This window comes from Typopeltis vanoorti, chromosome 2 (assembly GCF_054136105.1).
Source record: "Typopeltis vanoorti isolate ZY-2024b chromosome 2, IOZ_Tvanoo_1.0, whole genome shotgun sequence".
Taxonomy (NCBI): domain Eukaryota; kingdom Metazoa; phylum Arthropoda; class Arachnida; order Uropygi; family Thelyphonidae; genus Typopeltis; species Typopeltis vanoorti.
In genome coordinates, this window is record NC_143550.1 from 26,698,471 (window position 1) to 26,722,290 (window position 23,820).

A 23,820-nucleotide genomic window follows, 5' to 3' on the forward strand; every position below is an offset into this window, starting at 1 on the left:
ATAATTCATCTTGCAATAAGAAAAAGATTGAAAATTAGCCTTCCTTGATATTTTGTTCTCTGTGTCATAAACTGGTCTCTGCTGGTCGATGTATAACATGATTCTACACATCATGTTTCTACACACAGCTTAATGGTTTTAACCTCTCGAAGATCCAGTACATTACAGAGAGATACAATCCAACTTCTTGTAACTCTGACATTGAACATAAGTGCCCTACATTATGATATCACAGAACAAATCAGTAATCTTGATAATATGCAACATCGTACCTACTTTCTTTCCTATTAATAAAGTGTTCACCACGATAAACTTTTACCACTGTCCTCTGGAGGTTTACCAAGTGATTTGTTAATGCCACCTGACATATTTCAGACAAACTGGGAATTTGGGAGAGAGTCCAGAAACACAAGTACTACATGTGCTACAAGAAAGCAACACATTGTCAACACATGCCACAGAATCCTTTGGTCGAAGACACATTGTATCCATGGGTGCCATTTTAAATTTGAAAGATTATTTAAGGAGGGTTCTGAAGATGTGTTGCATCACCTAAAACTAAATGGAAATGGTCCAATAGGTTTACTAAAACTTTGGAAGATTCTTATTCTTAACAACTGTAAGTATTTTTTTTTAACACCATTCTCTCATTAGTAATTCCCTATTACTATATTCCAGCTTATAACTTTTACTGTGTATGTGAAATTCATTGCCATTTGTTCTACATTTGAACTTGTCATACTTCAGTGATGATTGATATTTTCAGATTGAAATATGCAATGCATTTTGATAAGTATAGTTGAACTTGTTTATAATGAACACCAGGGAATTGACAAAATTTCTTCCTTTTAACCATTACTCTGTATTAGTGAGGCGTTAATTCTACCTCCTGTTTTGTTTTAATTCTCAATAACACAATAAAATAATAGATTCAATAAAACAAAAGAAATATTAGAGAGAAAAAAATTATACAATATAATTGCATACCTAAAAATAATTTGTATGAATATGCTTGTATAAACTATCATACACTTAATTCTAAACACAGTTTATTTCTTCATCATAAACACTATTTTAATTAGTCTTTTGATTTATGAATCTTAAAATTGATGTTTTTTTAAAGATTTCACTTTGATATTTCAGGAAGCTGATATGTGCTATGCATTGTGTATAAATTAATATGTTCTTGTTAGAAGCCTAAAACGAAGGCAAGATTTGATAAGTACAGGCATCCCTCGATTAACACGGTTAATTAATCCCTCGATGTCACCGCATATATCAAAATCGCGTTAATCAAATCTAATAATCAATGGTAAAAAGTACAATTCGTCCCTGATCGTTTACTGTACTAATAGTTCATTTTATATGGTACTCTTTTAGGAAAGATAAAAAATGAATGCAAAGTAAATGTTTAATAAATACTTGTATCTACATTAGTTACTGCAATTTTTTTTTAATCAAAAGAAGTTATAAAGAGTCATTTAAACAGTTTTAGTTTTTTTCTTATCGGCATAAATTCTACGATAACAAGCAAAATGACTCTCCAGACCTCGGCAAACAAGCATTCTTCGATTAATATCTGGATCCATATCCATTACTTTCTGCTTAAGCGATTCTAAACTGCAAAATATTCCCTCCAGTTCTTTGACTGTTATTTCCTTTGGAACCTCATCTTCACATTCCATTTGTTCGTTGTCTTCATATGTGCATTGTTCAATTTCAAGAAGATCGTTGTCACTGAAATCTTTTGAATTTGACTCCAATAATTCTTTAACATCTTCTGCATCAACACCATCAAAACCGAGGTCTTCACCAATTGCAACGATTTCTTTGACCACGTTGTTCACAGGATTTTGAAAACAACCTAAGTGATTAGTGCATTCTGGCAGAAGGTTTTTCCAAACAGCTTTCATACAACTAGAAGACACTTGCTCCCACGAGTCACAAATGTTCTCAATTGCATGTTTAATATTAAATTTTTTCCAAAATTTGTGGAGCGTAATTGCATTTTCTCCTGTTGTTGTTTCTACTGTCTTTGAGAATGTCTTTTTAAGAAAATAGGCTTTGAAAGTTGCAGTGGCACCCATGTCCATGGGTTGTAGCAATGATGTTGTATTTGGTGGGAAAAATAAAACTTTCACATTCTCACACAGATCATTAAGAGAATTTGGATGACCAGGTGCGTTGTCTAAAAGCAAAAGAGCTTTGAAAGCTAAGTTGTTTCAATTGCTGGGCAAAAATAAGACTTAAACCAATCTTCGAATAGACTTTGGTTAACCCAAGCCTTCTGATTCGCCCGCCAAATTACAGGTAAAGAGTTCTTGTTACATCCTTTTAAAGCCCTTGGGTTCTGAGTTTGATAGACAAGCAGCAGCTTCAATTTAAAATCTCCATTAGCATTCCCTCCAAGCATAATAGTTAAGCGATCTTTTGATACTTTATAGCCAGTCTGCGCTGCTTCTTTTTTTGATAGAAAAGTTCTAAATGGTATTTTTTCCAATAGAGGCCAGTTTCATCTACATTGAAAATTTGGCAGTAATCTTAATCATTTTCTTCGATAATTTTCTGCAACTCAGCAGGAAATGTGGATGCAGCATCGTCATCGGTACTTGCAGCTTTACATGTTATTTTCACATTCTTTAGTCCAGCTTTAGATTTAAAATTTTGAAGCCAGCCTTTGCTAGCTGTGAATTTTGAATTGTCTTCTTTATATTTAGTCTCTTTAAGTCTTGAAAACAGGCTTAGAGCTTTGGCCATGATATTATAGGCACTAATTGGAATTCTCTTTTGATTGTAGTCTTCCAGCCAAATAACCAACAGATCTTCCATTTCAACAATTATAGCATTCCGGTTACGTGTGCATTGCATACTTGCAGATGTAGATGCCACTTTACCTTGCTCGCAATGCTCATCAGCTTTGGATAAAATAGTCGGTATTGTAGATTCGTTAAAACCAAATTCACATCCGATCTTACTTTTACTTTCACCACATTTAAATCTTTTAATTATATCAAGTTTTGTATCTAAGGTACCTTCCTCTTCTTTTTTTTCACTTAATGACCTGGTTGTGGGATTGCTCTTATTCTTCGACATGATAAATGGGCTGTAAAATTTACGAAGAATGTAATTTGTAAATACGTACAACAGAACAACTGGAGCTTGTAATGCACCCACTCTTAATGCCAACGAAGTAACTGGCTGGCACTCAGCCTCGTGGCGTGATTTTCATGATTTTCACCCGTTGTTGTTTCAACTGCTTTTGAAAATGTCTTTTTAAGAAAATAGGCTTTGAAAGTTGCAATGACTCCCATGTCCATAGGTTGTAACAATGATGTTGTATTTGGTGGGAAAAATAAAACTTTCACATTCTCACACAGATCATTAAGAGAATTTGGATGACCACGAGGCTAGCAGCATCGTGGTGTGAGTGATTTTGCATAGTAAATTTAAAAGTGTGTTAATCAAAACTCTTGCTGCGTATATCAAGGGATTGCTGCAATTAATTTTGCCGTGTTGAGCAAAACTGCGTTAAGCAAGGGACACCTGTATATATAGAATTGGGCTGTATCTCTGAGTTATACTGCAGACCCAACAGAAGTTGTATAATTGTAGGGATAGTGTGTGCTCGTTCTCTCTTTCTAATTATACATTAATGGTTTGTATCTATAGATGAAGAGGTAAATGAGGAAGAAATTGATTACTTGGAGCAACTTGTACATTTACTTCACGCTCGACATAAAGTCACTCAGCAAGTCCAGGGTGGAAGGGATATTGATGAAGAGGAGGTATGTACTATATGTTATGCCACTCCTAAATCTGCCAGGTTTTACCCATGTGCTCATCAGTCTTGCAGGTAAGTAAAACTATTCTTGGAAATCATAAGATGAATTGTAATTCTAGAAATTATAAGTATTTCACTCTTATTTAATTATCTTGTATAATTACTTTGCTAAAATACATAATATATGTAAAGGCACATAAAAATTCATACTCCAGGGTAAGTATTTCAGCAGAACATTGACATTTGAAAGTAAGATCTATAATTAAAATTTGAATTACTTTCTTATTATCAGTTAGCTAGTAATCTTTAAAGCAGCATTTATAGGAAATTTACTAAAATGATTATTCTATCACCTTTGTCTAAAAGATGTAACTGAATTATACCATCGACTTCAAAAAACTTGGTTGTTTGATACAACCATTTGAAAATAAGTGTGGCATCAGGAAGAGAATTAATGTTATTCACATTTAAAAAAGAATGAGTAGGAATACATTATGTGAATCATGGAGATTTGATGGATGCTTGGAAGTAATATTAGTATTAACATTTGGGACATTTAACATAATGAAAGCAGCACAAGAAATGAATTAAACATGAGCTTAATGCCTCCAACATTTTGAAGGTATCTCTATCACAGAGATACCTTCAGCAAGTACAGTATAAATTGTAACACATACACACACACGCAAAGTAAAGAGAAATGTAGTAGACTAAAGTCTTGAATTTTAGCCCAGCCAAGAATGACCCAAGAATCAGTTTCCCATATCTTAGGAAGTTCAAAACATCCATACTTATTATATATTAGGTTAGGTTAGCTAGTACTCTGGACTTTAGTCTTGTAAGTTTCACTTTATTGTTTGTTAAAAAAAGTTAGAAAATAAAATAAATAAATAATCAGTTCCTCCCCATTCCCTGGCCATCTCTTCAGAAGGAGTTCAGAAATGCCATCACTATACCCTACATCCATGGCACACCAGAAAAAATAGCCAAGTAAAAATGTACAGTCTCTACACAGCATTTAAGTGCCACCGCAAACTTGCTACCCTTATTCGTTCTACCAAAGATCAGCTCCCTCCTCCCAGTGCCTGGAGTTTATAAAGTACCCTGTTCTTGCAAGCTGGCATACTTTGGACAGACAGGTAGATCAGCAACCATCCGCTTAGGAGAACACAAATCATACATCTGCAATCACGACTATGGTCAGTCTGGCCTGGCAGACCATGTTTTGGATACAACCCACAGGATCTCGTGGAAAAAACCACCATGCTCCACCACAGTAAATTCAAAAAAAGAAAGACTCTTTTTAGAATCTGCAGCAGCACTCAGAAATCAACTGAATCTAAATGAATGCGGTTGCATTTAACTTCCGAAAATTTGGGAAACATTAATTAGCAGAGGTCCCACCTTACATTCTAGGTCACCTACAATTGTCCATAGAAGGCACACCACCTAGATAGGACTTTAGTCACACACCTGTTGGGCTTAGTATTGTGTTGTATTTGAGTGTGTGTTACATTAGTTTTTTGTAATCCTGAAGATGTCTCAGTGACTGAGACGAAATATTGGAAGTATTAAAGTTAGTTTTAATCTTCTCCTAGTGCTGTATATATTCCATTAAGCCTTGTTGAAGGCTTAATGGAATGATGTCTTCACAGCACTTAAACCTCAACATGGATTTTATTGCACCCACTGAAGATGTTTCTGTGATAGAGACAAAATATTGGAAGCATTAAACTGTTATTTATTTCATTCCTTTGAATGTCCAACATAAATTCTAACTGGCATCTAATCCTTAACACATGATTATTGATCAATCATGATATAAAAGTGTGACCTATTTTTGTTTTACTTCTGATTAACCAACATTACAATACATGTAGCACAGCCAGATTTTAGCATTGGGAGGATAATTGAAAAATGTTGAAATTCTAATGACTGAGAAGTTTTAAACACCATTTTATTAATATAATTTACTTCAGTTGTTCACACATTTTTTCCAACCAGTAGGTAGGTCATCAGTTCTGAATCCTCCCGCTGTAGGCATAGATTTGTTAGTATGTTTATGTGAGAGATGAATTTCATCCTGGTATGAGACCACCATCCTGCTTATGGGGTGCCTGAAGTGCCTTAAAAAAAGTCCATGTTTGGTCTTTGGAGCAGAGTTTCCAAATTATCTAATCCTTACTACATACTGTACTAATCTGCACTATTTTTATAACTTTTTGTGAGTGAGATTCACGTAAAATATATAATATTATAGCAAACTCATTAACTCTGTTTTTTATTATTACTATTTTATTTAATAAACAGAGCTTTAATGTTAGATAGGTTTTGAAGTATTGAAGTTTTTTCTCTCTTTAGAGAAAAAATGAAATAGTGGGTAGGCTCCATACTCAGTTGGTTTATATCAGGTTGTGACCTGGCATGCTAGTTTGCCATGAAATTGCTTTACTGTTCCATGAGAAAAAACAACAAAAAGTGTTTTATTAAAATGAGAAAATAAGAGGAAATATACAATAGGTATTAAATATTTTCAATAATGTTATTTATTAATACAAGAGGTACAAGCAAATTGTAAGTAATACAAACAGGAATGGTTAAAATTAATGAGTTAATAATTACATAATTTTTATAATTTAATGAGAAATATGGACTTGTTTACTTTTACACATTTGTTTAATATAGGGTTGAGTTGCAGACAAACACACCCATCTCCTGTTTTATATTTTTAATGTTAGCCAATGCGAAAAATCCCTGCTCGCACAAGTAGATTGTCAAAAAAAATGTAGTAGTGTAGATGGGGCATCTCTTCATAATACTAAGAACTCCAACTCCTTTTTTGCCAAAATAAGGTAGTGTTGTTTCTCTAAACTTGAGCTGAAAAGTTCAATCAGTCTGAACTTTTCAGCTCAGGTATCAGCTATGAGAGGAAATATTTCAAGATCATTGTTTTCAACTTTTGCTTTCTATATAAATTTAATTTTATGTCCAAAAATATCAGCCTGTTATGCAACTTTTGAACACCATATCTTGTCTTTAATCAGGATGCAAACTCAGGTTTCTCTGTAGCAAAAATTTCTAATAACTCATTCCTCAGTTCATAAAAGCTGAAAAGTACCTTCCCTTTGGACAACCAGCAAATACTGGTGTGAAGGACCAGTGTTTCATGACAAGTTCCTGCTTCCTTGCACATAACTTTGAAAAGTCTAGTCAACTGATCTAGTTTTAATGTATTTAACCATGCTAACTACTGAGCCCATTATGCTCCTTAGGACTTCAGGAATTGTTTTAGCTGCCAAAGCTACTCGATGTAAATAACAATGAGTGGGCTCTACCTTAGGAAAAATCTTGCTTTAATCTTGAAATAAAACCTTTAGTTTGACCAGTCATTGCTGGTGCATCATCGGTGCACACTGAAATTCAATTTCCTCAACTTATTTTCTTCCAACGTGGCTGTCATAGAATTGTATGACAGCCACGGTAATTCCTTGGATTAGAGATAGATGTAAGTTTTCCCACTTGGTTATACTATAAATTAAAGATTCCAAGAAATTATATTCCTGATTTAATCCTTTATCCAAGTGTAAGCAAACAAAGTTTGCGCCTGAAGTAATTTCAGGACTAGGCAACTCGTACATAGAAACTAATGACTTCACATCACTTGCCTTAGTATCCCATAATGCAAAGCACATATCCTTACAGACATGTATAATTTTACCTTCTTGGTCTGGTTCCCACTAATGAGACCTCAATAAAGGTCGAAACCAGTCTGGGTAGTGAATCCTATAATGCATAGCATTATACATGTCTAAGGATATGTGCTTTGCATTATGGGATACTAAGGCAAGTGATGTGAAGTCATTAGCTTCTATATACGAGTTGCCCAGTCCTGAAATTACTTAAGGCACAAACTTTATTTAGTTATTGCTATGACTTGTTTGCTTATACTTGGATAAAGGATTATCCAAGTTATAATTATAATTTCTGGGCATCTTTAATTTATAGGTAATTTTGTGCATAATAAGATCTATTCAAAAATAGAATCTCTGTCCAAAATGCTTATGTAATTCAGTAGTTGGCATTTTTGACTTATGTCTATTGACTCATCCAGTTGAAGTGAAAATTTTTTACCATCATATACTTTTTCAGCTACTTGTTTCTAGATGTCAGAGGATGTCTTCTATATGGCAAGAAATAGTATCATTTGACAGAGGTACATTTGATATCTCCCTCTCAGCAGCCTCTCCTAACACGGATTTAACTATTTCTTTACAAGCAGATAAAATCAAAGTTTCTGCTATTGTATGCGGGCTGTATTCCTAGTAATTATTTCAGCCACCTTATAACTCACTACTTGCTCCTTTTCTGCAGTTACTGCTATGACTTGACTTGCTTTACCTGAGAAAAGAGCAAATAACTGAAATCAGCTGTATCTTTACCTATTAAATGAGCTTAGTATTAAAGTGTCACTTCAGTTTGCTTGGAATGAACCATACTTTCATTGCTCAGTTTTTCACCGCATACAACACACTCAAGAAGTGGGTGATTTTCAGATCCATTGTACGTAAATCCCTAACTTAAATAACAGTCATGATACTTGCACACAGCACCAACATTGAATCAGTCTGGGAAGCTACCTTGACTCTATTACATGGTCTGAAGGAATTGCTACTTGTATTTTCACAATGAGCATCTTCACTTTGGCTGCTTAACTTTTGGCATTTAACTAAAAACTTCTCCATATCAAACAAAAATATAAATCAGAGTTACAAAATGTTGCACTTAATAAACAATGAATTGCAGAGTAGAGTAAATATACTAGCAATAGTTAATGACTCATTGTTTCAAGTTCAGCATAATTGAATTCGCTATGAGTGTTGACTCACATATATATACACTCACCATTGGTGTTCAAGATATTTCTCAAACTACAATTTGCTTAATGGACCTTGGTAGTGGTAATGCCTCTAGTGCAGTGTTGCCACCTACTGTGCAGGTGTGCCATAATATCCCACATGACAAAGCAATGTGCCACATGCTAAGAAATTTTGAGAAACATTGCACTATAGTTACCGCACTCCCTTCTTGAGCCTCCTTTATATATTAGATCACTTTTGTCTATTTGTATGATTATATATGTATGAAAACTTTTGACGGCCTAATATCGAACTATTTATGTAATATTGCTATATTTTGCTGCAAATGTTCAACTAAAGTGCTACCAATTGACCACCAGCAATACGACCATGATTTATCTCAAGTACCAAGGACTGTACTGTAATTAATGTTGTGTAAACTGTAAAATACTATAAACTTATGGTTAATTACACTGAAATCCAGCAATAAATACAGGTGTGCCATGACAGAAATTTATATTATGAAGTGTGCCACAGTCTAAAAAAGTTTGAGAACCACTGGTTTAGATGTTGTGGTTTTTGGTTTGAAAGACTTGAGTTTGAATCATGTCTAGGAGGCCAAGAACTTATATTAGTTTTTTTCCCAAAGAGGTAAAAGGGTTTTTCTTCCTTGAAATTGTAGGGAAAAAAACTGATATAAGTTCTTTGTCTGCATAATACACAAATGGCCAGAAGAAATAAATTCAATAAAGAGCATTATTAAGTTTCAAAGAAGCCAAATTACTTACTGGGACAGACTGTGCAGCCTAACTTGCAAAAGGGATGATAACTAGAAGCCAATAGTGCAAGTTGTATAATCAAAGAATCAAACACGTTGTCTTTATATGTAAGATAACTGGAAAAAATAGCCAGCAGTGTAGTGAAATATAAGTTCATGTTAAATGTGAGTTAATTAACAACTAATCATATTAGGAGTATATTAGGACAAAAGGAGCACAAAGTGCTTGTTAAAATAAATTACTATTACCACCAGTGTAATGGGAAAAAAAGTAGATTGGTAGACATATCATGTCCACCAAGAATGAAGAGGAGAGACCAACAGTTCATCATGGTGAAGTGTTTGAAATTTTGTAAGTAACATTCAGTTAATAAGGATGTAGAATTGGCTTTATCACTGTGTATATTAAAGTAACTAACAGTGTTCAACAAGAGTGTCGCAACAGGAATAGTCCCTAAAGAGGAAACACAAAATAGTATCATATATAGGAGCATTTATCAGCTTGGTAAGTTCTCTCCAACCAGCAAGTTTGGGTTTGAATCCATTTGGGGGGGGCATTGATGATGATGTACTGTAGTTTACAATCTGAGAAGAGATATTCGGTTGTTTGCAGATGTTGCTAAATTAGTAAGTTTTTCCTCCTGGAAAACAACAGTGGCATAGTGCTTTGGACAAATAAATGGAAATGTCATTTCAGCGTTGGAGTAAGAAGTATATTGTATTGATTGATTTGTAAGACTAGCTAGTTGAGTAGATTTTTTTTTTTTTTATGTGACTCTCACTCACAAAAGATTCTATGCCTATATAGTACATTAGTGTCGTAAGTAAACCAAGGATTTTTTCTTTCTTTTATTAAATGTATAATTGTTTTTATATTTAATAAAAAATAAAATTTTGTGACTTTTTTTTTTTTTTTTTTTTGAAAGAGTTCAATTTTTTTGACATAGTCCAGAAACCCTGCTCTAGAGATCAAACATGGAATTCTTGGAACTCTTTCAAGCCATGTGAAGTTGCCAATAAACAGTACAGTGGTCTTATTTGTGAATTTTCAAACCCACAGCTTGTCAAATGGAAAATAAGTAAGGAGATTGATTTTTTTTACAGGACAGCCCTTTGAATAAAAGTAACAAACGTGTTTATCGTTTTTACCCCTAGAGTGGTTGTAATCGCAGGTGCTACTTTCAAGTCAGGTGACGCAGCAGTTTTCATTTGACAACTGTTGAAGTAAGATTATGTCAGAAGTTGCATCATGGAGCAAAAAGCTGTGATAAATTTTACTGTAAATTAGGAAAAACTGCTACAGAAGTGTATCAAGATCTAAAAAAAGTTTACAACGATGACTCTCTGAGCTGTGCACAGGTGTTCTGCTGGTTTCAATGTTTGAAGAAGGGAGATAGTACCTGGAGGATGAACCATGCTGTGGATGGCCAGTTTCTGCACAGACACATGAAAATATGAAAGCTAGAGAAACTGTTGTTGCCCATCACAGGCAAATAACTACTAGGCTATTTGTTGTACAGCTTGAAGTCAGCAAGAAAATGGCTAGATTAATCTTAGAAAGAGATTTGTTCAAGGTTTGTGCTGCACATGTTGATGCACGAACAGAGAGAGAGAGAGCATCAGGTTGCATGTTGTCAAAATTTCATCCATGTAGTTGGTCAAGATTGTGATGTGTTGCAAAGAATGGTCACTAATGATGAAAGTTGGTATTTTCAGTTTGATCCAGAAATGAAATGCTAGAGCATGGAATGGTGTCAAACTTCTTCTCCCCAGCAGAAAAAAGTCAGTTGCAAAAATCATGTGACAAGACATTGATCATTGTGTTTTTTAATGCTACTGGGTCAAAACTTACCCAGTAGCGTCAAAAATATCCACCACAAATTTGTTCCTGAGGCCACCATAGTGAACATTCAGCATTATTTAGGAGTAATGTGACATCAAGGAACAGACAATAGACAAACCAGAAAAGCAACAGAATTGGTACCAACTGGAAAAAGATGACAAGGACACCCAAAAACAAGATGGGCAGATGAAATAGAAAAATTAGCTGGAAAGAGATGAATGGTGGAAGCAGAAGACTGGGAAAATGGCTGAGAAAGAAGAAGAATGCAATGTCTGTATGCCCTCATGCAATGTGTCAGGAAAGAACTGTTCCACGCCATTTGGTTTCTGTTGCACGACAACATGTCCATGCACTGTGCGCTCCTTGTGAATCCGTTTCTGTCTTTGAAGTCAATCTGTGTGATCACACATTCCCCCACATTTGCCAGATTTGGCTCCTGCAGACTTTTTACTCTTCCTAAAGATGAAGTGTCACTGAAACACTCTGAGGATGGCATGTGACCCACATCGAAAGTCCTGAATGGTTCCCATTCAGGACTTTCACCGTGCCTTCAAACACCTGTATGATAGATATAAACGTTGTGTGGGGTTGGAGAGAGAGATTATTTTAAATCTTTGTAATCGACAATTCCAAATATAGTTCTTTGTTTTGATATAATGATTGTTGTCTCATTACTTAATGGGCACACTGTGTATTGTATTGATTGATTTGTTTCAGGAGGTGGATGAAACAATAGATCTATCCAGGTGGAACAGTGAGTTGAAATTTAGGGGATGCATTGCAAAAGTTGTAAAGGTTATAATAAAACTGCTACTTATAATGCAAGAGACACTGATAAGTAGGAATAAGGAGATTTGGAAACATTCGAGATACAACAAAGACAACTGACTTTTGTCTTGAAATGTCGGTTGTGTATGAAGAGAGATTAAGAGAATGTGCTCTGTAAAGCATGGCACACGTGAGGAGGTGTAATGGAGATACACATAAGTTGGTGAGAGGAATCTGTTAGGTAGGTTTAGTGAAACTATTTCATAGTATCATAGGTAATGAAAGAACAAGAAGTCACATTTAAAAAACAATAAAAATTGTTTTACAAATCACTTCAGGACTTTCACAAACTCTATTTGTAATGGAATTTGATCTTATGGACTGGTATGGTGAATATTGGTATACTCTCCATTTAAAATTTTAAAAAATCCTTAGCTCACCCATGCTACAAAATGTACTATAGGTTAGCAAATAACCTTTCATAGGTGGAAGCAACATAAAAAAAAATAATTCAACCACCTGGAAAATAGGTTGGTTTCATTGGTGAAAGTTAACTGTTAGGCAACAAATTGAAATTTTAAAATTTCCTCTTGCAAGAGTGACAGCAATTAAGAAGGCTTTTTTGTTTCCTTTAAATTCTGTGATAGCTGCTTGACACACACAATATGCTCTATCAGAACATATTAGCTAGTTGTTTTATCATACTGTATATTTCCATGCAGTAAATTTATAATTTTACCAATTTTTGTCCAGTTCCCATTAGATGTATTTTGAAATGAATATGCAAAAATTTTAACTAATGGGGCAATTAAATATTTCCTACTAAATTTCAAAGAATTAAAAAGGCACAAAAATTACTTTTTATCACAATAGAAAATCAAGACAAATTGAGCTCTGCATAATTGGTGTACTTACATTGTGTAGTAACAGCTACACAAAGATAAAAACATCCTCAATGCTTGTTGCAGTACCAGTGATCTGACAAGAGCTGAAATACAATTATCAAATATTTTGGTTTAATTAATATAATTGGATTATAAAAGTAGAAAGAAAACTGAATTTTCCTGACAGTAACAGAAAAATGAGATGAAAAAGAAACTATGAATGGTTGCTTCCAGAATGAAAGAAATTTTTCCTCTTGGGGGACTGACATTGAAAATTGAAGACTTTATTTGCAGTGTATAAGCTGCAGTGGGATTGAACTTGCATCCTGTTTGTGTAATACTTACACTTTTTGTCAGCTGTTTCATCAGACATGAAAAAACTCTTTTTGGTAAAATTCTATAAATCATTTTTAATTCAAAATAGTATTTGCAATCACCCAGTTCAAATTAAAATAATGAATATGGCTACATAACTGAGGGATAAAGAGTTCTAGAACCTTTTCCTTCTGAAAAATAAAAGTTAGTGGATTCATTTTATTTTTTATTATCAACATCAGTACATATCTAAGAATACAAAGTCGTATGCTATTATATTTAAATATATCACTTCTGATATTTATTTATTTATTCAAGAAGGCTTTTATTTATATACTATTTATTTACTAGATTTATTTATTTCTCTTTTAAGGGCTTGTATATGCCTGCATCTCCTTCATCACCAAGAATGCTTTTTTTGCAAATCTGTGATAGATCGAGTGGAATCTACATCAGGTGAAGTGTTATATCCTACGAGTTCAAGGTGAATGTGTGCTCTGAACTTGCATCATTCCCTTATTTTTATGTATAACTTATCAGGATTGCACTTTAGAAAGTTTTAATCATTTGACAGTGAAATAAACTTTGCAAAAAACACTGTGCTCACAATAGGTTTGGTATTTACTAATAGCAAGTTAATATTTTTAATATTGTGCTAAACTCACCATGATGTGGACATAGTGTGGCTCTATATTTTAAAAACATTGCTGTGGTCTTGAGTGATTTTAAATGTATCCTGCACACCATGTGTGTTTAGGTTACTTAATAAGCTAATGCAACCTTTGTGCGGCTCTTGCACACTGTTTTAGTTTAAGCAATATACATCTTAACATATTTATTTAGTTTTCATGTTAAAGAACTATGTTCTTCCATAATGAAGAGATTATGTTGGAAAATTGTATTACATTCTTTATGTATTGTTGTATGTTAAAATAAAAACTACTCATTGAAAAGGGGGGGAGAAGAATGCTGTTAAGCATTCTGACATTTTTTTTTCTTTTTTAAATATCAGAAATGTAATGCACTGATTTTCTCAAATTGTTCTTGGCAGCAACAAGTGCCTGTACTTTCCAAGCATAAAATAAAACCTTTGCACGCTATTATGTTCCATTTTATCATTCTGTAGATAACCTGAGAACTTTCACAGAGCCATTTGGAAGTTGCATGTGGTTTTCAAGTTAACAGGTGGGGAACAAAAACATTCCATAAATTATGTGTGTGTGTGGGGGGGGGGGGGTAATAGCTATTGTGATGGTTATAGTGTATATCCACACTGAGTTAAGTGTCCTTTTTTGTCTTGACTTTTCTCTAGCAAATCACAATCCTGAATTATAAATGAACTTTATAATTACAAAGTGATTATAAAGCTTTCTCTGGATAAGCTTATATAGATACTTGAATTTGTCTTCTTTTTTTTTTTTAATAAAAAAAATTATATCCTTCAAAGAAATAACTTACTCACTCAGTAATTAAAACACTTATATTACAGAGTTCAAATTTTCAGTTAGTATATTATTATAATTCTCAGATCTCCATGGAGTTATGGCTCATCTTAGAAGGTTCTCAGTGCTCACTATCAAACTGTGTCTTAATTAATTTACTCTTTCTACACTCTCAAGAAATGCATTGTCAGGCTGGTGGTTAGCATACCTGCTCTCCAAACAACCAGCACAGGTTCAAATCTCATTCTGAGCATGGATGTTGGTGATTGTCTTTAGATGGAAGATGAATTTCATCATTCAGTGTGAGACCACTGCCCTACTTACTGGAGTCTTGAAGTCGCCTGAAAAAGTTCCATGTTTGGTCTCTAGAGCAGGGTTTCTGGACTACGTAAAAATACAAATATATATATATATATATATATAATAAAATAAAAATTGATAGAAATAGAAAAAAAAAAATCCTTAACCTACCCACGGAACACAGTGTACTATAGTTTTGCTGCAAATAACCTTTCGTGGTTGGGAGCAACAAAAAAAAAGTTTTTTTTTCACTCACCAGCTACTTTCCAAGTAAAAAAAAAAACTGCTCCTCATTTTCTTGTGCATGCCCTTATGATACAAATTCCAAAGATGGCCTATCGTTCTATCCCTATCTTCTGCCACTGTCCAGAAGGTTTCACACATGACATTCTCTCAATTTATTATCATATCCAATTCCAGCAAGATAATTTACACTACTTTAATCATGATTCTTTGACTCATTTTCAAAATCTCTATCTCTTCACAAATCCACGACCAAATCTTTTTTTGCATATGCATATATGTACACACACACAAAATTGAGGTGCCTGCCCATTAGAATTATAAACACTTTATTTCAACATTTCGGTGTTCTCCTTTTGATTACCTTAATCTGCTTTATATTGTTCTCACAATGCAGCTCAAGTTTTGGACCCCTGTCCTCCACTAACACCACCACCACCACCACCTTCAGGTCCCTAATCTTTTCCACATCTTTCAATACATGTCCCTCAAATGTCAGGGCCTTACACTATGCAACACTTGTTAGCCTCTGCTCATCTGGCTGCACACATAGCCTATTGAAATCCTTCTAGAGAACCACAGCACCAATTTCAATCTTACTGGCTCTCCCCTACTTTATATCCTCTACAAACAACTACATATCTCCATATATAAAACCTCTTAGAGAGTCATTAATATTATAAGTTAAACAATAATGTTCCTAAAATAGACACTTGCACACCAGTAGTGAATTTCCTCTCCTAGGATACCACTTTGCCCTCTGATACAATTTGCTGTTACCTGTTAGCCACTCTTCTTCTGAATTCACTGATTTGTTATCTATCTATCTACGCTGCTTCACTTTAAATACTAGCTTATCATGTGACATTTGGTCCAAGGCCTTTGAAAAATCTAGATATAAAACCATCCACATGCATCCCTTCTCCAGTACATCCATCATCCTGTTATAAAGAAATTGATGACATGTTCCCCCCTTCCTTAATAAAAGCATAGTAACATGTGTAGAAAACCCTGCTGTTATCAATTAAATCCTGAATTCTAGCTCTCATCAATCTCTCTTCTTCAAGAGCCTAATGGACCATTTAGACCTAATTCTGTCATCACTAATAGTGTTCATCCAGTTCGACATTTCGCTATTAGATCCATCCATTGTGTTCAGGGTCATTTGTAAGTACTTGTTTGATTAGCTGATCACCTGCTCTCCAAATGTGACCAAACCACTCAATTTGCTTACTTTTTATAAATGATAGGATGTTGATTCTTTGAACAGGTTTCATAGTTCCTTATTATGTTGTCATTCATACAGTCAGGGCCGCATTTATACTTTTGGAGGCCCTAGGCACAACATCATAATGAGGTACCTAGAACAAGTCTATTTCAGTTAATCAAATTCATACGCTTTTTTTTCTTAAATTTATTGAAAATAAAAGTCGACATTTCCATAATAACTCATTTTAATAAACTAAAAATAACACAACATTGGTATACATATATATTCGCATTAAAAAAAAAAATATATATATATATATCAGTTCAAATTTAAATTAAAAAAGAAAAAAATAACTAAAAGTTTTTTTTTTCTGACATTCGTTTTAGCAAATATATCTAAAATGATATAATTAATCGAGTCCATTACATCTGATTCAATGTATAATAAAGACAGGTCACTTGTTTTATTTTGGTGCAAGTTGCTTCTTAAATTTTTCATTCATTTCAACACTGAAAATGAGCGTTTCAGCACTTGCATTTGAAATAGGCATCCTCAAAAATATTTTTCCGAATGTAGAAACAATTCTAAAAGTAGACAACCCATCGTTATAAATTTGTACATATTTTAATTGAAAAATTTTCTTCCTTTATCATTATTAAAAATGCTTAACTTCACCAATAAATTTTTCTGAATCAATATCAACCCCCATAAGATTGTAAAATTTTGTTAATACTAGTCTTGTACTTGACTTGAGCTATATCTTTCTTCAAAAAAATGCCAAACATATCTGTCTAAATAGCATTTTGCTCTTTCATTAATTTCCAAAATTAGCTTATCGCAAAGACATTAAAAGTATTAACAATGAATTCCCTTGTAATATATGAGTAATCTCATCATTAGATTGTGAAATTTTGAAACAGTTATATTTTTGTTTTATCACTCTTTCCTTCTCATCTTTAAATTTTGTTTCATCTGTTAACAAATTTGCTTCTTCATTAAAAACAGCAAAAACTATTTCTTATATCTAAAATAAAACCAATTAAAGACTGTAACAAATTATTAGCTAAAAACAAATCCATATCGGGGATCTTGTAGAGATTTACTAGTAGCATTTATTCATTGTAAAATTTTGTCCCACACAACTGTTAAAATTCCTGTTTCTGAATTGTCAAAATGATCAGCCAATGATGATCTCTAATTTAGAAATAGGTTTTTCATGAGGAGAGATGGATAGTTCAAGTAATGCCTCTTTAATTTGTTTATTTCCACGGTTTCAAAGCAATACAGTGTCAGCTCTTGTGGACCACCTCGTTTCACTTAATCTTTTACTTTACCTTCGCACAATCTGTGAACTAACCTTCGAACTAAGATTATGAATAAAAAAGAAAACTTAATTTGGAACAGATAGAGGCTGTATTCATTTTTAGATTCAGATTTTCTTGAATTTATAAAATAATTAGTTGACAAAAAAATCTTCAGTCAAGTTCTGGGAGAATTTTAAAATGTATTGGCGATTAAAATAATTAGCAAAAAATTGATAATAACATTGATCTTCCAAAGTGATACAATTTGAGGTGAAGAAAGTATGAAAGGATTTCTTATTTTGCTGGCATTAAAAAGTATAATTATACGATAAAAACAAGCAGCAAAAATGAATATAACTCATAGGTATTTAGTCTGATATAACTCAGATTCCGATTACCGAGCAAACAGCAAGCAACTGCGTTTCTTGCTGTAGGCAACTGAATGTAGCTACTACGTACGCCAGGTAATCTAGTTAAGTGTTCTTTTCAGCATGAAGGATTATTGCCCCTTCTAATGAACATGACAGTCAAACTGCACTTCTTATCCATGTTCTTTCAACAGGTGGACAATATTATCCAGGTTTGCTGGATGTGTATATACGTTCAGCAAAGAAATGGTATGCTTACATACATGAATTTTATGGAATACAGGAGTTCCTGTTAATTTTATATTCTAAGGAAAGAACAATGTATTTCAAATGGAAGTGGGAGGCCTCACAAATTTTTCAGCGTCCTCTAGTTTTTTATTATGAATTTAATATTTTAAAATAAGTATTCTATTTTGCAACTATTACTACGCTGTTTTTTATTGTTCTTTGTGAGGAGTCAGGTTTTAAAATGTGGCTGCCATAGAGAGTGAGGCCCCAGCTTGCGCCTAATGGTAAATGCAGCCCTGCATACAGTCCAGTATTTTGATTGTAAGATAGTTCAAAAAGTTTGCTCAGTATTTTTCTTTCAAATGTGATAAGTTTTCTATAATCTTCCTCTGTTGTTGACCATATTTCACAACTATAAGTTAATATTGTTCATGCATAGCATAAATAGTTTTTCTTTTAATTTTCTTGATGATATTCTAGATTTCAGGAGTTGTAAAATTGCCAAATATCTATGATTGGCCTTCTCAGTTCTGTATTTCTTGATGTATATCATTATAGCTGTTAATGAAAAATCAGTACTAGGTGGTGTGAGTTAAACATTGGTTGATGTGGGCTGCAGCAAGATAAGTAATATAAGTATTTATGTTATTACTGTATTTAATATTATTACTATAATTTAATGTTCGGATAAATTTCTTTGGTGATATTATCATAAATTCATTGTTTTTGTTAGTGCACTGATATAACATGGCAGTCAAAGGCAAATCATTGCGTGCATCTGTGCAGAAGGCAAAGTAAATGCTGTGGATTTCTCAAAAATGGTATGGTGCTGTGAATGTAGTAGGTAGGCCTAGGAAGATGTCTCAGATGTTTATGTAGAGAGGCTGAAAAAAGAGCAAGTGGGCATGTAGGAAATGTGATATCCTGATGGACCATGAGGTTTGCTTAAATATTGGAGATGAAATAAACACTGAACTGACAGTGTGTCCTCTAATGCCGTAACATCTGCTTGACTGCATTGTTTTCCCCAATTTTGCATCGGCTGCAAACAGCTGCATTTCACCAGCTAAACCTATCCCAGTATCATTAATATACAAAACGAACAACAATAGTTCCAAAACTGATCCCTGCAGCACACCACTTTTGACCTTCCTCTTTCAGGATACTGCACCCCATATACAACTTTCTGATACCTATCTATCAGCCAGTCATCGATCCAACTCACAAGTCTGTTATCCCATCCATTTCAATTTATTTAACAGCTTGTTGTGTAGCAGTCTATCAAAAGCTTTTGCAAAATCTAAGTATGCCACTGTATATGCGTCTCCCTTGTCCAAGACATTTGTCACCTTGTTATAGTACATCAGTAAGTTAGTAAAACATGATATCATTTTAACAAATATGCTGATAACACAGAGAATACTGCTGCTATCAACCTATTTCTGTATCCTACTTCTTACCAATCTCTCCAGATTGGTGAGAAGTAGGATACAGAAATAAGTAATTTCCAGTATCCAGTAATTTCACCACAACTTCAGATATACAGATTGTAGTCACAGTCTTATCACCACCTTTATGCACCAATGTTACCTTCTTTCCACCCTCTTGGTCCCTGTGTTGTTGTAAGACTTATTAAACAGACAAGCCAATAATACCCTTGCACATTCCCTTAGGACACATGGTGATATTTCATCAACAGGATCGCCCCATGCAGGTATTAGGAAGGGCACCATTTCAAGACAATAAATAATAGTAGATTTTTATGCAATGTCTTATTCATGAAGTAAAACTTGACTACATAGATTGCACAACTTAAAATAAACAGTAAGGCGATAAAAAATGAACAGTAAACTCAACAACCGGTTTTTCTTCACCTGATTTGCTAATTTCTGCTCATACTGCACTGTTGTCCTTTCTGAGTCACTCTCCTAGATTGCTCTTTACTCTTCATGTAACTGATTATTACCACTATTCATCCTGCACTGCCACCAAAGTGCCGCCGCCTTCCAGATTTCATGCTTAATCCCCTCATTCATTCATTTTACACTTACCTTATTCGCTTCCGTGACAATTCATCGAATAAAAGTTAATCGAACAACAAATTAACGAATATCAATTCGTCGAACGATAGTTCATCGTACGATCATTCGTCGCAAATGCGACTGATCGAAAAAACAATTCACCGGTAATTTTTCGATGAATTCTTTCATAATTCATCGAAAAATTAATTTTCTTGAAAACTATTGCTTTAAAGTTTTCGGTATGAATACCTAACGTCATCCAAGATGCAGACAATATATTTGGGTGGTCATTGAGACGTTATACTTGTTTTGTTGTTGTTTTTTTACATCATTTTGTAAGTGTAACTGCTACTTCTTTATGTAGGTAGCCATTTATCTCTAGACAAAAAAATGTTCGTACTACTAATTTTTTCACAACAGTGGCCAGGTCGAAATCAAACTGACAAATTTTAATATATTTCTTAACTATTAAATTTCATCGAGTCAGAGGGGAATTATTAATATCGTTTCGAAACTTCTTTATTAAAATTTTCTGATAAAAGTGACCTGTTGGAACTAAAAAGTGAACCACACAGACCAGTGACGCACTTAGGATTTAATCTTGGGGGTGGGGGGGGGGAGATAGTTGAGTAGACGATTTTGAGATTACGCATCGCATACGACCTATGACTGAGCATCTGCAATGATCGCTAATTCATAAATAGTATAGAAATAGAAGACACAACATAAATTTTAAAAAAATGCATTTTAATTAGGAAAAGATTTGAAAATTTTCTATTGTTTTTTCCCTTTTTCTTTGGGGTCACAGACTTCTGGTGCGTTTTACAAATTCCGACGTTTGCGCATATTCCACTATGTCAGAAAGTTATTGCAATATAAAATGTGGACACTTTGTCCCTTTGTAGCTCCAAATATAGTTAAAATGAAAACTGGAACGGTTCGACACATTTTTGTTACATACTAATACTACTATTAATAATAATGAAGCCTCCATAGTTCAGTAAGTATTAACGAAACCCTTTAGTTAGAAAGACCCGAGTTCGAATCCTGTGCATGACGCGAAGAATTTTTATCAGTCTTCTTCAACTGAAGGTGAGTTATCTGGTCTCATATTTAGATGGCAGGGTTTTGACTCCTGGAAACTCGGGCGTTTCATCCGGCAAACCCGTCCCCATGAACATACATATCTACGGACATAAAACACTTACCGGGAAACTATCTTGTTCTCTAATTATTCCCTAGTAAAATAGCATTACTATCCCACCAGCAATACCGAGGAGGATAAGGGAGAATAATAATAATTATTATTCGTAGTACTTGTCTTTAATTAGAAACGTAAAGATTCCATGCCGATATTCCGTTGCCAGTGAACGAGCCATCAGGATTATTATTGATGTATTACACTTGACAAAATGCTGATATACTGATGTGAAGGGTAAAAAAAAAAAAAGATAAAATTAGTAAACACGCCCTGATGCTAATCCCTCGTAAATTTAATGAACATGTTTTCGGAACACTTGCCAGGTAATACAAAACAAATGAATGCTGTTTTTCATGATAAATTATTTTCCATATTCGTTTCTTATGGTAAAATTTGTACCTTGTATGGTTTATTAGAACATTTGGTTTAATTTTTAAATAACTGACTGTTTTCTCATCCTTATAATTTATTTGTATTGACTCAGAACGGGGAATGAATTTGTAATCTAAATCTACATTGTCCCCTAAGAAATACTTCTGCAAATCGCCAGATTCATTGATATCTTGATTAAAAAATAATTTCTTCCTCTCAAAAAAATAAAATAAAATAAATGTATCTCTTCAAAAGAATAGAAATTATCAACTTCAACTGAATTTTCTATTCGTACAGTGCCTTGCGGTTCTGATGAAGATGATTTTATTTGGTCTACGTATTTTCTTTTAACTTTGATTTCCGTAATGGGGGGGGGGGGGGAATGAAACATGGATGTATCTGGTAACGGGAAATCGTAAAACAGTAACAGAAAAGTGAAATGACATTTCGGTACGCATTGAGGGAAGGAATTCATAATTTTATTTTGTTACGCTCGACGAAATATGGCCAGTGCGCATTTCTGAAACCATTAGTTCAGCGTAACACCTGAACTGTGAATAAAGCAGTTGTATTTGAAGATCAAAGGAACTGAGTAGGTCGTGACCAGCATTTTTTAATGAAAGTGTAGAAAATAGCAGAGTGGATCGCACAGATTTCTAGTTTTAAGACACTTAGATTTGAAAAATGTGTACAGTACAAATGAAAACTATAAGACAGAAATCAATATCACACCCCTCGCATTAAATATATTTCCTATTTTCTGCTTTTGTAGCGTTTATTTTTATATTTTTTAAATGTTAACAAATCATATTTGATATTTTGTTACATTTTTTGTTTTTACTTTTATATGTGAGGGCACTTTTGTAAAAACTTTTGTTTCAAATTGGTGCGTGTTGCAATGCAAAATGTATTTCCTATTGTGGGTCGAGGTAAAAAAAAAAATACTGCTATAGAGTATATACCTAGCTGTATTTTTCGGGACGTCATTTGCGTAGTTTGCTATGGTTTTCTCAGAATATACAGGAATTAAGATTTTACTTGAAAAAATTATCAGTTATGAAAAGTAGTAGAAGTTCGATGTGGTGGTTGAGACAGTTGTAGGTATCCTCCCGCGATGAGTCTTCGGACTCCTTGGAGGTGTCAGGAATAATAATAAATCTTTGAATCATGTTTCACTTATTTACTGCTAATTCTTCAAGCAAAGGAGTGGCATATACCCTTATCCTTCGAAGGCAAGTAATTGCAGTTGGCAAGGGGAGAATAAAGCTAATAATAATGATGAGTATGCATATGGATGTGTTTTGGGGGTTGAGGAGGTAATTGATGTCGTTTGTTAAAAGGTTCTTTCCAAAAGTAGTAAAATAAGAATAATGAGCAAAGAAATAGAAAAACTTACATTTTGGAATCATGTTCATCTGTTATATTAAAATGAGCAGCGTTTGGAAGATCGCATTTGAACATCTCAAGACCGCCAATGGTCGTGGAACCGCAGGTGGGAAAACGCTGCGTTCTTTGAAAATGGAATTGGGTTGAGTTGTTTTGAATTACGACCGAAGCAACAAACTATAATTACCTGCGCGTGTTTTTCTATCCGCTTCTTGTTTTCCGGCAAGAAAAACCTAAGTTTCAGGGAGGAAAATCCTTCCATCCCCGTATGAAACAGGCTAACTCATCTTTAGATGAAACGCGCTAAGAAAAGCTCTTGGCAGACTAGATAAAAGTAGGATACTGAAATTCTTTTGAGCAGTTTCGTTAAATGAGGTGTGGAACTTTTCTTTACTCATTTTGTAGAAAACAGGTTTAAAATGGAGGAATATTTTTTCGCATGTGCATTAACGAATAAAACGGAATGCTTTGTATCACACCAACATGTTTTTTTGTAGTTTTCTATGTTCTAGATAATATT

At 33.9% G+C, this 23,820-nt stretch overlaps 1 protein-coding gene across 3 annotated transcripts in view; it reads left to right on the forward strand.

Moving 5' to 3' along the window:
• Positions 1 to 14,325, forward strand: part of LOC150108890 (E3 ubiquitin-protein ligase RNF123-like) — a 660,886-nt gene extending 646,561 nt beyond the window's left edge. For all 3 annotated transcript variants that reach the window (XM_090410696.1, XM_090410708.1, XM_090410702.1), the window contains 2 exons: positions 3,670 to 3,853; positions 13,599 to 14,325. In XM_090410696.1, coding sequence (XP_090266822.1) covers positions 3,670 to 3,853; positions 13,599 to 13,713 — 299 coding nt within the window. In that variant the 3' untranslated portion in view covers positions 13,714 to 14,325. The remainder of the gene's footprint in view (positions 1 to 3,669; positions 3,854 to 13,598) is intronic.
• Positions 14,326 to 23,820: the final 9,495 nt, after the last annotated feature.